Source organism: Kwoniella dendrophila, chromosome 6, assembly GCF_036810415.1.
Source record: "Kwoniella dendrophila CBS 6074 chromosome 6, complete sequence".
NCBI classification, from domain to species: Eukaryota; Fungi; Basidiomycota; class Tremellomycetes; order Tremellales; family Cryptococcaceae; genus Kwoniella; species Kwoniella dendrophila.
Genome location: NC_089481.1, coordinates 518,479 through 531,385, shown reverse-complemented (window position 1 = coordinate 531,385; position 12,907 = coordinate 518,479). Strand labels below are relative to the sequence as shown.

At 38.4% G+C, this 12,907-nt stretch overlaps 4 protein-coding genes across 4 annotated transcripts; 3 read left to right on the top strand and 1 right to left on the bottom strand.

The window, feature by feature from the left end:
* Nucleotides 1-586: 586 nt before the first annotated feature.
* L201_004765 (uncharacterized protein) lies at nt 587-3,564 on the top strand (the record flags this gene model as incomplete). The annotated part of the gene is made up of 9 exons (XM_066220503.1): nt 587-771; nt 916-1,222; nt 1,407-1,697; nt 1,850-1,994; nt 2,095-2,200; nt 2,282-2,459; nt 2,592-2,693; nt 2,766-3,289; nt 3,420-3,564. 9 exons carry the CDS (start codon nt 587-589, stop codon nt 3,562-3,564), a joined length of 1,983 nt encoding a protein of 660 aa, XP_066076600.1.
* A 409-nt stretch (nt 3,565-3,973) lies between these two features.
* Nucleotides 3,974-5,575, bottom strand: L201_004764 (uncharacterized protein; the record flags this gene model as incomplete). The annotated part of the gene is made up of 7 exons (XM_066220502.1): nt 3,974-3,983; nt 4,047-4,366; nt 4,431-4,667; nt 4,781-5,034; nt 5,111-5,223; nt 5,281-5,357; nt 5,438-5,575. The coding sequence occupies 7 exons, from the start codon at nt 5,573-5,575 to the stop codon at nt 3,974-3,976; spliced, it is 1,149 nt and encodes a 382-aa protein (XP_066076599.1).
* A 1,399-nt stretch (nt 5,576-6,974) lies between these two features.
* On the top strand, nt 6,975-8,255 carry L201_004763 (uncharacterized protein; the record flags this gene model as incomplete). Its single annotated transcript, XM_066220501.1, has 3 exons — nt 6,975-7,502; nt 7,663-7,751; nt 8,003-8,255. 3 exons carry the CDS (start codon nt 6,975-6,977, stop codon nt 8,253-8,255), a joined length of 870 nt encoding a protein of 289 aa, XP_066076598.1.
* Nucleotides 8,256-8,712: 457 nt separating this feature from the next.
* L201_004762 (uncharacterized protein) lies at nt 8,713-12,372 on the top strand (the record flags this gene model as incomplete). The annotated part of the gene is made up of 15 exons (XM_066220500.1): nt 8,713-8,853; nt 8,952-9,397; nt 9,459-9,519; nt 9,601-9,862; nt 9,966-10,039; nt 10,097-10,192; nt 10,250-10,349; nt 10,414-10,821; nt 10,890-11,134; nt 11,202-11,372; nt 11,443-11,592; nt 11,649-11,720; nt 11,778-11,862; nt 11,920-12,102; nt 12,176-12,372. The coding sequence occupies 15 exons, from the start codon at nt 8,713-8,715 to the stop codon at nt 12,370-12,372; spliced, it is 2,691 nt and encodes an 896-aa protein (XP_066076597.1).
* Between the last annotated feature and the right edge of the window lie 535 nt (nt 12,373-12,907).

Genomic DNA, 12,907 nt, shown 5'->3' with positions numbered 1-12,907 from the left:
GATGACTTATGACGAAACTTCTCATGGAATTAATTTAATTTCATAGAGATCACATAGCGGGTATCATGTATACAAAAGATCGAATGGCAACGGACTGCCAGTTAGTAGTCTATTCGATAAACTCCGAAAGCAGACTAATATTCGATGCACCCGTCGAGAACAATCAATTTCAATCAAAGGGATCTCAGATCGGTCCAGAAGGTTACAAGGTTGATTGATTGATCGGAATTTATTAGATTGGTATAATGGGGGTAAACGTTACATCTACCAGACCAACTAGATATGTCTTCTTTGTCTGTTATCAAGCTTAAGCATGGATTAGAAGTACAGTACTCGAATCCGGTTTATTAGTCAGGTTGGACAACGTGTACGGTAGGATCACTTTCAAGACAGTTAGTTATGCAGCAAATGATGCAAATTTCTTTGGAAAGCTATAATCTGGTGTATCTCATTGGCGACTTTACGTTCTCATTAACGAGCCTTGATTTATACAGCTTAAGCGATCATACTGTTTCAATGTACTCAGCTTGATTAGACTATTCTTCAAGACCTCATACAATAGTGAATAAGGTGAACAGAAATCATCATGGTGCAAATTATAGACTCGATCCGAATACCAACAATAACACAACTCTTACTGGGAATCCTTACGATATCATTGGTATATTTGGCAGATCTATTCATTTTGAGACCATTTACATCACCTTTGAAAAAGTTACCTGGACCAGTAGGTGGGAGTGGGTTAAGTGGACATTCATTGGAGATTATGGAGTGAGTGTGCTCCATCTTGCACTGTAGTGATCTTATTTTTGGTGATATCCTAGTATACCTTGTTCTCCCTTCTCTCTAAATATGCTATATATTGTTATCGCCTTAGTTTGACAAGGAAACAAGCTGATATATGTGATATCACAGTTTACATGCAAAGGAAGTCTACCAATGGATATCACAATATGGAAAAACATTCAAAGTTAATGGACCATTCGGATCACATCATAGAATATTCACTTTAGACCCAAGAGCTCTGAGTCACGTATTAAACAGTACTCAGATCTATTTTAAATCAAATCTTCTGAGAAATTTGGTTAGAAAATATATGAAAAATGGTTTAATCGTTGCTGAAGGTAATAGACATAAATTACAAAGGAAAATTTCACAAGGATTATTTAGTAGAAATGGTTTGAAAGGTATGATTGAGATTGTTGGTGAAAAAGCTGATCAAGTGAGTAAATTTGATTAAACAACCTACTGTAATTCTCCCCCCCCCCCCCCCCTCCCCACTCTTGCCTTTTTCCCTTCCATGCTCTCTCCTCCCACTGTGACTTCTAACGATTTCTTGACCGGTTTTCCAGACAATTTACCGTTCTATGAAGCTGTTTACTGATAGGATCGTGTCTCGACACCAGTTTAGAGATATCGTTCACGAACTAGTGTCTAACCCTTCACTCTCCACACCCTATTCACCAGTGACAAATGATTTACCCAACGGATCAAGAGAAATTGACATTTATTCATCGGCATCAAGATGTACTTTTGATATTATAGGTCAAATTGGTATTGGTCATATTTTTGATTCAACCGGAAATTGGCATGGCGAAGGTGGTGAATTATTTGAAAAATATGAAAGAATGCAATATCCTTTCAGTGGGATTTATACTTTATTAGGTTTACTTTGGCCTTGGTTAGATAAATTATTTGTGAGTTGCTCGTCCGTGTCTGTTCCAAGTTATTATTCATACTTCCTGTATCAGGTGATAAACTCTATCGATTTACTGGATTCAGTCTGAATAGTAAACAGTACTGATAATTGCGTTTTGTGCTAATTGCTATTGCGTGTGATATAAAATAGCCAAGTGGAAACACTAAACTTGTGGCTAAAGCTATGGATCCCCTAGAGAAATTGTCACAAATCATAATGCATGAAAGGCAAAAAGAAATCAATGAAGGTAAAAGGGAATTACCCAGTGATAACAGGGATTTATTGACATTGATGTGTAAGTCATTTTATCCCATTATCGTATAAAAAACATCAATCAGACGGAAGCGAAGTCGAAACCGACCAACCAATCTGATTCATTCCATTCTACAATCCAGTACGATCAAACATGACAAAAGGGATATCACCCGAGCAAAAATTGAGAGATGATGAAATAACAGGCCAATTAGCTACTTTTATGTTCGCTGGGTCAGACACAACAGCGTAAGTCCGAAGACAAGAATCGTATCTGGGATGTTTGATCATGAAACATCATGTACTGATCATCTTGTTATGGACATTTAGCGGAACAATCGCTATGGGTTTATATCAACTTGCTACACATTCACCTGTGCAAGATACTTTACGCTCAGAATTATTAGGCTATGGGGATAACTTACCTTTTGAACAAATTGATGAATTGCCATATCTAGATGCTGTAGTTAAAGAGATTTTAAGGATCAATCCCTCTTTACCTGGTACAGTGAGTTTTTCGTGTATACATTATGTTGTTTGGGCTTCCTCATTAGAATTGCTATAAGCCAATATCAGCGAATAATGGGCTGTTCAATGGAATATATCGATGCTGATGTATCCAATTGACTATTATATATAGGTCAGACAAGCTCAACAAGATGATATTATACCATTGTCTGAACCTGTTACACTAACCAATGGTAAAGTTGTCCATGAGTTAAATATTAGAAAAGGTCAATTAGTGAGCGGATTCCAACATTAGGTATTTATATATATATTATATTGACTGATGTTTTGTTATATTTTTCGATAGGTACATGTTCCAATTGAACACTTACATAAATCTGAAGAAATATGGGGTGCAGATGCTTCGGAGTTCAATCCAGATAGATTCCTAGGTTTAGATGTGGAATCAGATGACGATGAAGAAGTTGAAGAACCTAAAACTCCTTCAACACCTGCGACGTTTTCCGATGCAAACATCCAATTTGAATCGCCTTGGAAATCGAAATCAGGCGAAAATACTGATGTAGATAACAATAATATCGATGACAGCTCAGAATTAACAGCAGGTGGTAAATCATTGAATATTCTCCATAAACGTAAAGAATCAAAATCAGATATATATTTAAAAAAAATACCAAGAAAAACATCTATACCTAAAAAAATACCTTTAGGTCCTGGAGTATGGCCAAATTTTATGACTTTTATTGATGGACCAAGAAGATGTATTGGATATAAATTAGCTTTAATTGAGATTAAATTAATGTTTTATAAGATAATAAGAGATTTTGAAATTTTACCTAAACAAAACCAAAAAGTTTGGAGATGGAATATGTAAGTTTTAACTCTTATCCCCTTTTTTCTTCTTCTCTAACAACAGAGTGATCTCCTGTTAACAACGGTGATGTCGCTTCATTATTGTTGATGCTAATAACTGAATATATCGCTTGACCATAATATGTAGGATGAGTACAAGACCTTATGTAGAGGGTACTTTACACCAAAAAGGTTCAAGTTTACCTATCATTTTCAAGTTGTATAAGGACGAGGGCGAATCAACAGGACAAGACGAGAAAGGCGTAAAAACTTCGGCAAGCGGCAATAGATAGAATCTGTCTTGATGCAAGAGATTAGTAAAGCAGTAGGATTGGTTTTCACCATTTAGCTATGTATACCAGTAATGTTATGCAAATATGTTTATTTTGGGTTCGTATACAATGCATTTTACCGCATGTGTACATGCGCTATGTGCGCAAACCCATATTCTTCTTCCTTGTAACCCTCTTCACCATGGAAAAACACCCCGCATCGAAATGCTATATCTGCTTCACTTCATTCTCTACAGTGATTCCTGATTTCATCTTGCTCAATTCATTTCTCACCGAAAAAAATACATATGATTATTATTTTCTAACATGTTTTGACTTGTTTATAGATTATTTTACAATGATATTTGACGAATGAGGATTGATGAATGATATTGGACGATGGAATGCATGATGATTGTCGTTATTGCGATTAAGCGGTACTACACCAGAAATACGATCAGCTTCGGATGGTGACCTCGGTATTGCAGTGGCTGAGCACTTACGTTGTTTCGTTATCAGCAACTTCGGCTTGTTCGACTGCTTTCATTTCTTTGGCGATTTTAGCTGTGATTTTTCTATCTTCAACTAAAGTACCATCGACTTTTTCGACAGCTTGAGCTTGTTCCGAATCGTTTTCGATTTCAACAAAACCGAAACCTTTTGATGCTTTGAATGGTCTGAATTTTCTTGTAGCATCTGGTCTAGGTCTTCTGATTCCTTGAACTACTTTAGCTGATTTAACTTTAATAGAAAGGTTGGTGAAGATTGTTGCAAGTGCTTCGTCATCAACTGAGAATGGAAGGTTAGCAACAAAGATGGTGTTCTAGAGTGATAGAATTCTCGAATTTAGCTCGTTTCCTGGAGATCAAGATATCCATCACACTCACCTTAGAGTCATCACCAGTGAGTTCAAGTCTTGGTCTAGGCTCTCTTGGTGCTCTTGGCTCTGTTGGCTCTTTCTTAGTTCGAGGAGCTTTCTTTGTCTTCTCTTTGGCCTCGCCATCAGCCGCACCGTTTACATCGATTCTACCTTTAGTAGCAGGTTTGACTTCTTCAGCATCGGCAGAAGTTTCACCTTCAGCTTCTCCTTCATCACCTTCTCCAGGAAGTCGTCGTCGTGGTTTCTATAATGATTATAATCAGCAATGATTGTCAATACTGACGGCCCAATACGTTCCCTAGATATTCAAAGCAATCCCCATGGAAGAATCGACCACAAATAAGATTGTCAACTCACTTTAGCTTTAGGCTTAGCAGCGTTTTTCTTCTTCTTAGGCTTCTCTTCACCATTGGCAGCTTTGGCATCAGTCTCAGTTGATGTACCATTGGTAGCAGGAGCAGCCTCTGATTTGGCTGCTTCAGCTTTCTCAGCCTTCTTAGCTTGAATAGCTTCTCTGTTCGCCTTTCTTTTCTCATCTCTTGCTTTTCGAATTTCGAGAACTTTCTCAGCTGGTCTAGCAAGTTCAATCTTGACCTTTCGATCACCGAATTCTGCAATGGCGCGCAGAACAATCGGAATCAGCTCTTGGAATATCGAGGAACCAAGAGAAACCCGATGAAAGCTTACCTTTGTCTTTGAGTTGCTCGATAGCTTTGTTGGCATCGGCTTCGTTGTTGTATGTTACGAAAGCGTATCCTGCAGGTCGTTTACCGAATTTCAATGGAAGATTAACGGATTTACTACGATTGACATCAGCTGAATTCAAGGGAACCGATCTGGCAAGCGGCTGTACCTACATGTCACCTCCTGCTGGTGCAACGAACTCTCTAACTTGTTCTTCGGTGGTGGAGTATGAGATATTACCAATGTAGACCTGTATAATCGATACGCACGTTGAATGAATATCGGCGAACTGACGATATGATGGGGCAATGTAAACGATTAGGTACTTACTCTATGACCATCCTCTTCTTTAGGGATATCAGCAACTTTTTGTTCATCTTCAGATGGTTTACCTGAAACGAATTCATTTGCTGCATTTACAACGTTTTCAGTTGCTTGTTTGATTGGGTTAAGTACTGCTTCAACCATTATGAATTATATATCAAGTTCGAAGTAATCGGATGGTTATTTGGTAAATTAGGGGTATAGGCGAGTTTGTTTGGGTGGAAAGGGTTTGTATAAAGCTTCTGTATATTTGGCTCTGGTGTAATCGAAAGAGGCTAAGGAGAAGAGAAAAAGAGAGAGAAAGCAGAAGAAACAATAAAACAAGATGTAAGATCAAGGATGGTTACTACTGTATCTCGTCGCGTGCAATAGTGGATTGTCAATTGAGTGGTGAGGTGGCGGTAGTTGGTGACGATACTCTTGCTCATCGTACTCTAATCAAAATAGGTTGACAGGTGGAGTGTTCTGGATGTGGGGGCCCAAGCCGCTTTAAGCAATGATAAACTCGGCGATATCCTCCATTTACATCATTGTACCATCATGTGGCAATTTACCGCACTTTAACAGTAACCTTGCGACGCGTTCCGAAACGCTTGTTGACAGCATGAAGGTATTCCTTGCTTGAATATATGTATCCTAATTCATATGTGCCCCCAATATCAAGACTTATAGCATATTTGTCATATACTGCTCATAATGGATCGGCACTGAATGATAGGGGAACATGGACTATACTTCCCGAAAAGCAATAAAGCTACCAGTTGGAGCAAAATATACTTCATCAAGCAAGGTTTGACGAAAACGATAATTGTCCACAACGCATCAAATTACTATACTTTCCGTTCTTTCACACGAAAATCCAATATACAAACGAGTAGGATTCCAACAATGGGAATCACGGTACCTGACCTACGGCTCTGTGGAGATGTTCACATGCTATCATAAGTCTAATGTCATATCCTATATTTTGGGCATATGCGACCGTCAACTCAAAATTATAAAAATCGGATGACATCGGCAATCAGACTGTATCAACGGTATCTTCCGACCATTTCAAGTATACCTTACTTGGCATGATTTTCCTTTTACCTTTCTCTTTTTACCAATTTATCAAGTTTGTTCCAGAGCTAAATCATTATATTGTGGGAAGTATTGAGTATCAGGTGAGACATACTACTACTTGCGATGATAATTGTCCATAAAACTCCTTTCAAAAGATATTGGGCGCGAATCAATCTAAAATTTAATATAAGTATCACAGACACTTGGAGAGATAGAGAGTGATGCGATTGTTTCCTCACTGCGATAGAATCCGATGAAATTATATTTACATACATCTCCAATCAACTATTTTCTTGTTCGACATTAAATTGAATATATAGCTGACCTGTTAACGTTACTGATTGTTCTTCTTCTGCTCACACTTCATTCCAAAGCAAACTACTTAGTAATACTCAGCAGCCTCACACCCTTATATAACATAACGATAAACCTCCTTATCTAATTTAATCTACTTGATCGACATCAGGTTAATAAGATCACAATGTCAGGTTTACAACTTCATACTTCGGTAACACCAACATCACCTTCAACCGTGAAACCAACTTTACCTTCTTTTGATGATTTACTTAAATCATTAGACGAAAGTCAGACTCCCCTACCACACGAATTGAGACATCATCAACATGAACACCATTCACACCATCATCATATGATACATCCTCCTTATCCTATCCATCATCACCATCATAATAGTCCTCATCATGGATTACATAGAACACCCTCAACACCACCTACACCAAGATCTTTATCTACGTCGGAAGACGAGTTACCTTCTTCATCCTCATCTTCCTGTGTATCACGAAATCAAACCACAAAACACCATGGTAGACCAAGATCAAATAGTGTACCTTCAATATCAAGAACCAATCTACAATCTCCTTTCCGGGAATTACACTTATTACCACAGTCAATTGAACATCATACCAATAGAGTTAAATGTCTTAAAGAAGGTGACGGTGAATGGGCTCCTTATTCCTTGAATGCTGTGACTCCTTCTTCTTTACCTTACGTGAGTTTTTATTCTGCTTCTGATATCTTTCCTTTATTCCACCACCATTCATTCTACATGTTCTAGCCTCATCATCGCTTTCGTATACATATATTATAGACGTATCATTTCGCTTATATTGACTCGAACATATTTCGCTAATATATTTAGTCGAAATTAGCATGCAAGACCACATTTTCATCCCCGGTCTTCAACAGGTTCAATTCCTTTTGCTCAACGAGTACCACAGATTCAAAATCAAAACGAAGGGTCTCTGAAATCTTGCTCACCCCTCCATCATCCCCACCACTCCTCTCAATTCCCTTACCATTACCCACACGCTCTTCAACACCCACACCCACACTCACATCCAACATCGATCATGATACCCAAAACCATACCGATAACCATTCATCAGAGACAAATGAGTGTATCACATTCACCTCTAAGTACAAGCGAGCCCTTGACACCGAATTCTATCTCGAGCATTTACGAAAACATGAATGTAAACGACAATGCAGAAGAGATGATATCGATATCCAGAACATCGACTCCAACTCCTGTCCCTCTATACCAAAATCTCCTCCAAAAGAAAGATCATGGCATTTCATTGGGGAACAAGGGTGTCATTTACGATCACAGCGCTTGACTCACCTCCGTCAAACGAGCGCCTCACGGATGAAAGATAGTGAACAAAGCAATGATCAAGTAGCCGAAGCTATATTGACACATATCATGTGGCTTGGAGATAGAAAAGCTTGGAATATGGTGTGATTTACGAGCGTTAAATGATCCAGTTTGGTTTGGTTTGGTTTCCGATTTCCACTACCTATGGTCTGATCTTTTCCTAGTGTTGTATAAATAATCTTTATTCTCCTAACTCGATATGAACAAGTATGTATGTATGTAACAAACTTTCATTAAATATGTATCAATATCAATTCACGTCATGCATAACTATCATCCTATGTTACCCAATCCCTGCTCACGTTATCGTCATCTTTTTGAGAACATTACATTTTCGGTTTGCACCGTCAGGAAAAGTCAAAAGACGCGTCTCTATTTGTTACGCGCAAGAATTGATTTCATTTTCTTCCTTCTATCTCAATCATTTTTGCTGACATAGTATGGTGCAAATATCAATATGATTCAAGCACGCTGAAGAGAACTATAGCAGAGGAAATCCAGCCGCTTCGATAGATGGTTGCTTTGTTCCATTCCAGTATACGACATGGCCGAATCTGATGACTTAGCATTACCAGCCTTACCTACACCATCATCATTTCCATTTCCATACCCAAAACCCTATGATATTCAATTACAGTTGATGCAAGTTGTGTTTAGGGCTATAGAGGATGGTAAGATAGCTATAGTGAGTTCTTATTGTACCTCGTTAGTTATAGTTCGATTCGAGCTATTGTGTCCATCTTCTATTTAGACACAGCTAATACATACACTTTCCGATATTAGGTTGAATCACCTACGGGTACTGGTAAATCATTGTCATTACTGACATCAACTTTAACATGGTTAGAGCAACATGAGAAAAGATCAAATGAAGGATTTATCAATGGTTTAAGGGAGAAACTTAGGAATGACGATCCAGATGATCCAGATTGGGTAATTGAACATTCGTTACAATCGAAATTGAATGAAATACAACAAATTCAAGAATTGAAAAATGAAAGGTTACAAAAAGCTAGAGAAAGAGAAAGAAAGATCAAAAGGAATCCAAATCTAGGTTTGAATAAAGGTCTGGTCTCAAAGAAGGCTAAGACTGATATATCGTTGGGGAATGAAAAAGGGTCGCATATGCAAGAAGATGAATTTCTACCTGATGATGCCAAAGAGAATGATGAAAGAGATAATGACCAAGGTCCTTATCTGTCCAAAGAGGTCAGAGAGCTGATGAATAAGTGAGCTACGTTATAGGCTAGCACGGTGGCAAGCAATCAGCTCATTCAGCTTATTCCATAGATACGAAGCATCAAGACCTAAATCTGCTCCTGAAGAAGTGGAAGAAGAGGATGTACCAAAAGTGAGTATCGTTACCTTGTCTCCATATACATTAAAAGGGGTTTGATAAGACGGGAGATGAAAGTGCTAATTCAGCTAACAGATCTACTACACATCGCGAACGCATACTCAATTACGTCAATTGACTTCGGAACTACTGAAAACATCTTTCCCTCTTTCAGACTCTTCTTCTGACAATGAAAATACCGATAATGGTAATGTCGAAGCGGGCCCTTCAAAAGGTATTAGTCTAGTACCACTAGGAAGTAGGAAGCAACTTTGCATCAACGATAAAGTCAGGGCTTTGGTTAAGAATGGTGGAGATGAAAGGTTGAATGAAGCTTGTTTAGACATGCAGAAGTCTGGTAAGTTTGATTTTGCCATACTCTTTCACCAAATACGCTCGGAATTTCACATCGATCATGCTCCTGGACAAGGTCATGACTAATGCACAATGTCGATCTTCAGGGAAAGCAAGATGCGAATTTCTACCATCAAAATCAGACGAGGGCATTATGCTAGATGCAAGGGATTCTGTTTTGGTATGTCTCAGTTCATAGTGCATTGATACCGTCTAAAAGCTGATGCAAGAACGTCAGGCTTCAGTCAAAGATATTGAAGATCTAGTAATGATAGGGCGTAAATCTTGTGTTTGCCCTTATTATGCTACTAGACGAGCTGTCAAGCAGAGTCAGGTGAGTTCTTAAGTATTCAGCTGCTTGGTTTTTACTTTTGCTGATATTGGCTACTAGATAGTAACTTTGCCCTACAATCTCCTTCTACAGAAAAATGCCAGAGAAGCTTTAGATATCAATCTAAAAAATCAAGTGATCGTGATTGACGAAGCCCATAGTAAGCTGAGTAGCTGGCTCGAACCTATCCATCAGGGCCATTAGCTTACAAAGTGATTCGCCAGATTTGATCGATACTTTGTTATCCATTCATTCTACCACACTGACATCAACTACACTTTTGAATGCTGTATCGCAGCTTCAACAATACCTCTCACGTTTCAAAAATCGCTTAAAATCGATTCATTCTTTGAAAATACGTCAAGTATTAAGTTTATTACAAGGTTTAATCAAAGTTTGTCAAATCTTCCTATATGATAATGATAATGGTAGAGATAGCAACGGCCTCAATAATAAACGAAAAGGTCAAGTGAAAAATGAAGTTTTGAACGCCAACGAATTGATGGAAAGAGTTGGGAAAGGTAATGATCAATTGAATCCAATAGACTTGGTTAATTATTTGAAAGAAAGTAAATTGGCTAGAAAGATAAGTGGATTTTCTGAGTTGATCATCGAACAAAATGCATCAAAAGGTAAGCCGTTTCCTTGGCTTCCGAATAAGTCCATTGGTAGCTTACATTTACGTCTTACTGCTATTTAGAATCTAAAATTTCCAAATCGGCCACGCAGAGACATGCGTCAATAGCGTCACTTCACATCGTAGAATCGTTCTTACTGTCTTTGGTAGATGCAAGAGAAGATGGTAGGGTCATCCTATCCAGGGAAGAGAACAATGGGAATCAGATCATGGCGATCAAATATGTTTTACTTAATCCAGCAGAAAGGTTTAAAGAGATTGTTGAAGAAGCTAGAAGTGTCATATTGGCTGGAGGTACAATGGAACCTGTAGGTCAAGCTTTTCAATGGTAGCCTGTACCTATGATAAGCTGATAGCGTAGTCTTATCTCTCTAGATATCTGATTTTTTACAGCAGTTATTCCCATCATTACCTAAAGATCGCTTTAGTACTTTATCGTGCTCCCACGTAATACCTAAAGAAAACCTCTTGACTCAAGTCGTATGTGTCGGACCTAGAAAAACTGAATTTGAATTCAAGTATTCGAATAAAGAGAACGTTGTCATCGTGAGTTACTGGCTGAGATAGCTTAGTCTAGAAGGGCTTAGTACAAGGTGACTGATCACTCTGAAAATAGTTGACGGAACTTGGTTCCGTTATACAATCGACCATCGGCTTAGTACCTGATGGTGTAGTTGTTTTCTTACCTTCCTATGCATTCTTGGATAAGATCAAAGTCGCTTGGACAGCTTCAGGCTTAATGAGCAAACTAGGAGACAGGAAAACTGTATGCTCATCTCACAGCGGTCTATAGGAAAAATAGCTTATCATATCGGTTTTCAGCTTTTCTTCGAGCCCCAAACCAGCGGCGATGTAGAAAGTACCTTGAGAGACTACGCTCTGGCTATTTCATCGGTAGGTCTGGCCAGTTCTATTATTGAAAAATGCATAGCTGATCGTGAGGTAATATAGGGTCACGCCAATTCAATCTCAGGTGAGGAAAGCAAGAAGACAGGTACATTGCTATTCGCAGTGGTAGGCGGTAAACTATCAGAAGGTAAGTCAACTTGTAACGATAATTGATGACCGGTATCAAAGCTGACAAGCGAATTAGGGATTAATTTCTCTGATTCTCTTGGTCGGTGCATTATAATGGTTGGTTTACCATTCGCGAATGTTGGTTCAGTGGAATTACAAGAACGTATGAAGTACATTGAGAATTTACCTGGAAATAACAAAGATTCGAGTAGGGAGATGTATGAGAATCTGTGTATGAGGGCAGTTAATCAATCTATCGGTGAGCTACCACCCCACTGCTTTGATTTCGCCCTTAACACACATGGTATTCATTGCTAACATTGACAATTCAGGTCGAGCAATTCGACATGCGAACGATTATGCTACTATACTATTAGTCGACAAGAGATATGGAACACCAAGAATCAAGAACAAATTACCTAAATGGATAGGAGAGGACGTTAAAATCCAGAACGATTTCGGAAGTGTAGCTAAAGGAATAGCTGGATTCTTCAGGGAAAAAAGAGAGAAGGAAAGGGGTTTCAAGTGATCAAACGTTTCAAATCATGTTTTCAGATTACCAATATTTCCACGAACATTTCGATCAAGCATTGCAAACATGAGAAAAGATGTTGTTATTGTACGTATAGAGGTTATGGCCAGTTCATTACATGGAAGGATAAATATGCATGTAATGTTATGAGAGTGAGTCAATGAATGAATGATAGTTCTACCTACGCACTGATCACCTACTTACCCCTTTGTGTGTTCTTGTGTAATCTGACAAGATCCCACAAGATGAAACGATCAAAGCGTGTTGCATTGATCAATATCAAGACATGTTCAACATGATTGAAAGGTGAAAGATTTGCATCCTCATCCTCATCTCAACATCGAGGTTCATAATACAATGCGTTGACTATCATCTGAATAGTATCGAATACTAAGTTGATCACCATAATCGCTCTAACTGGTAGCAGTATTGACGACACCTTTGGTTAGTGAAGCTTGAATTCAGCAAGGTATCCTTTCACTCTTTCATCAACTTGATAATCACAATCAGGTGATACTTCAAGATTAAACTT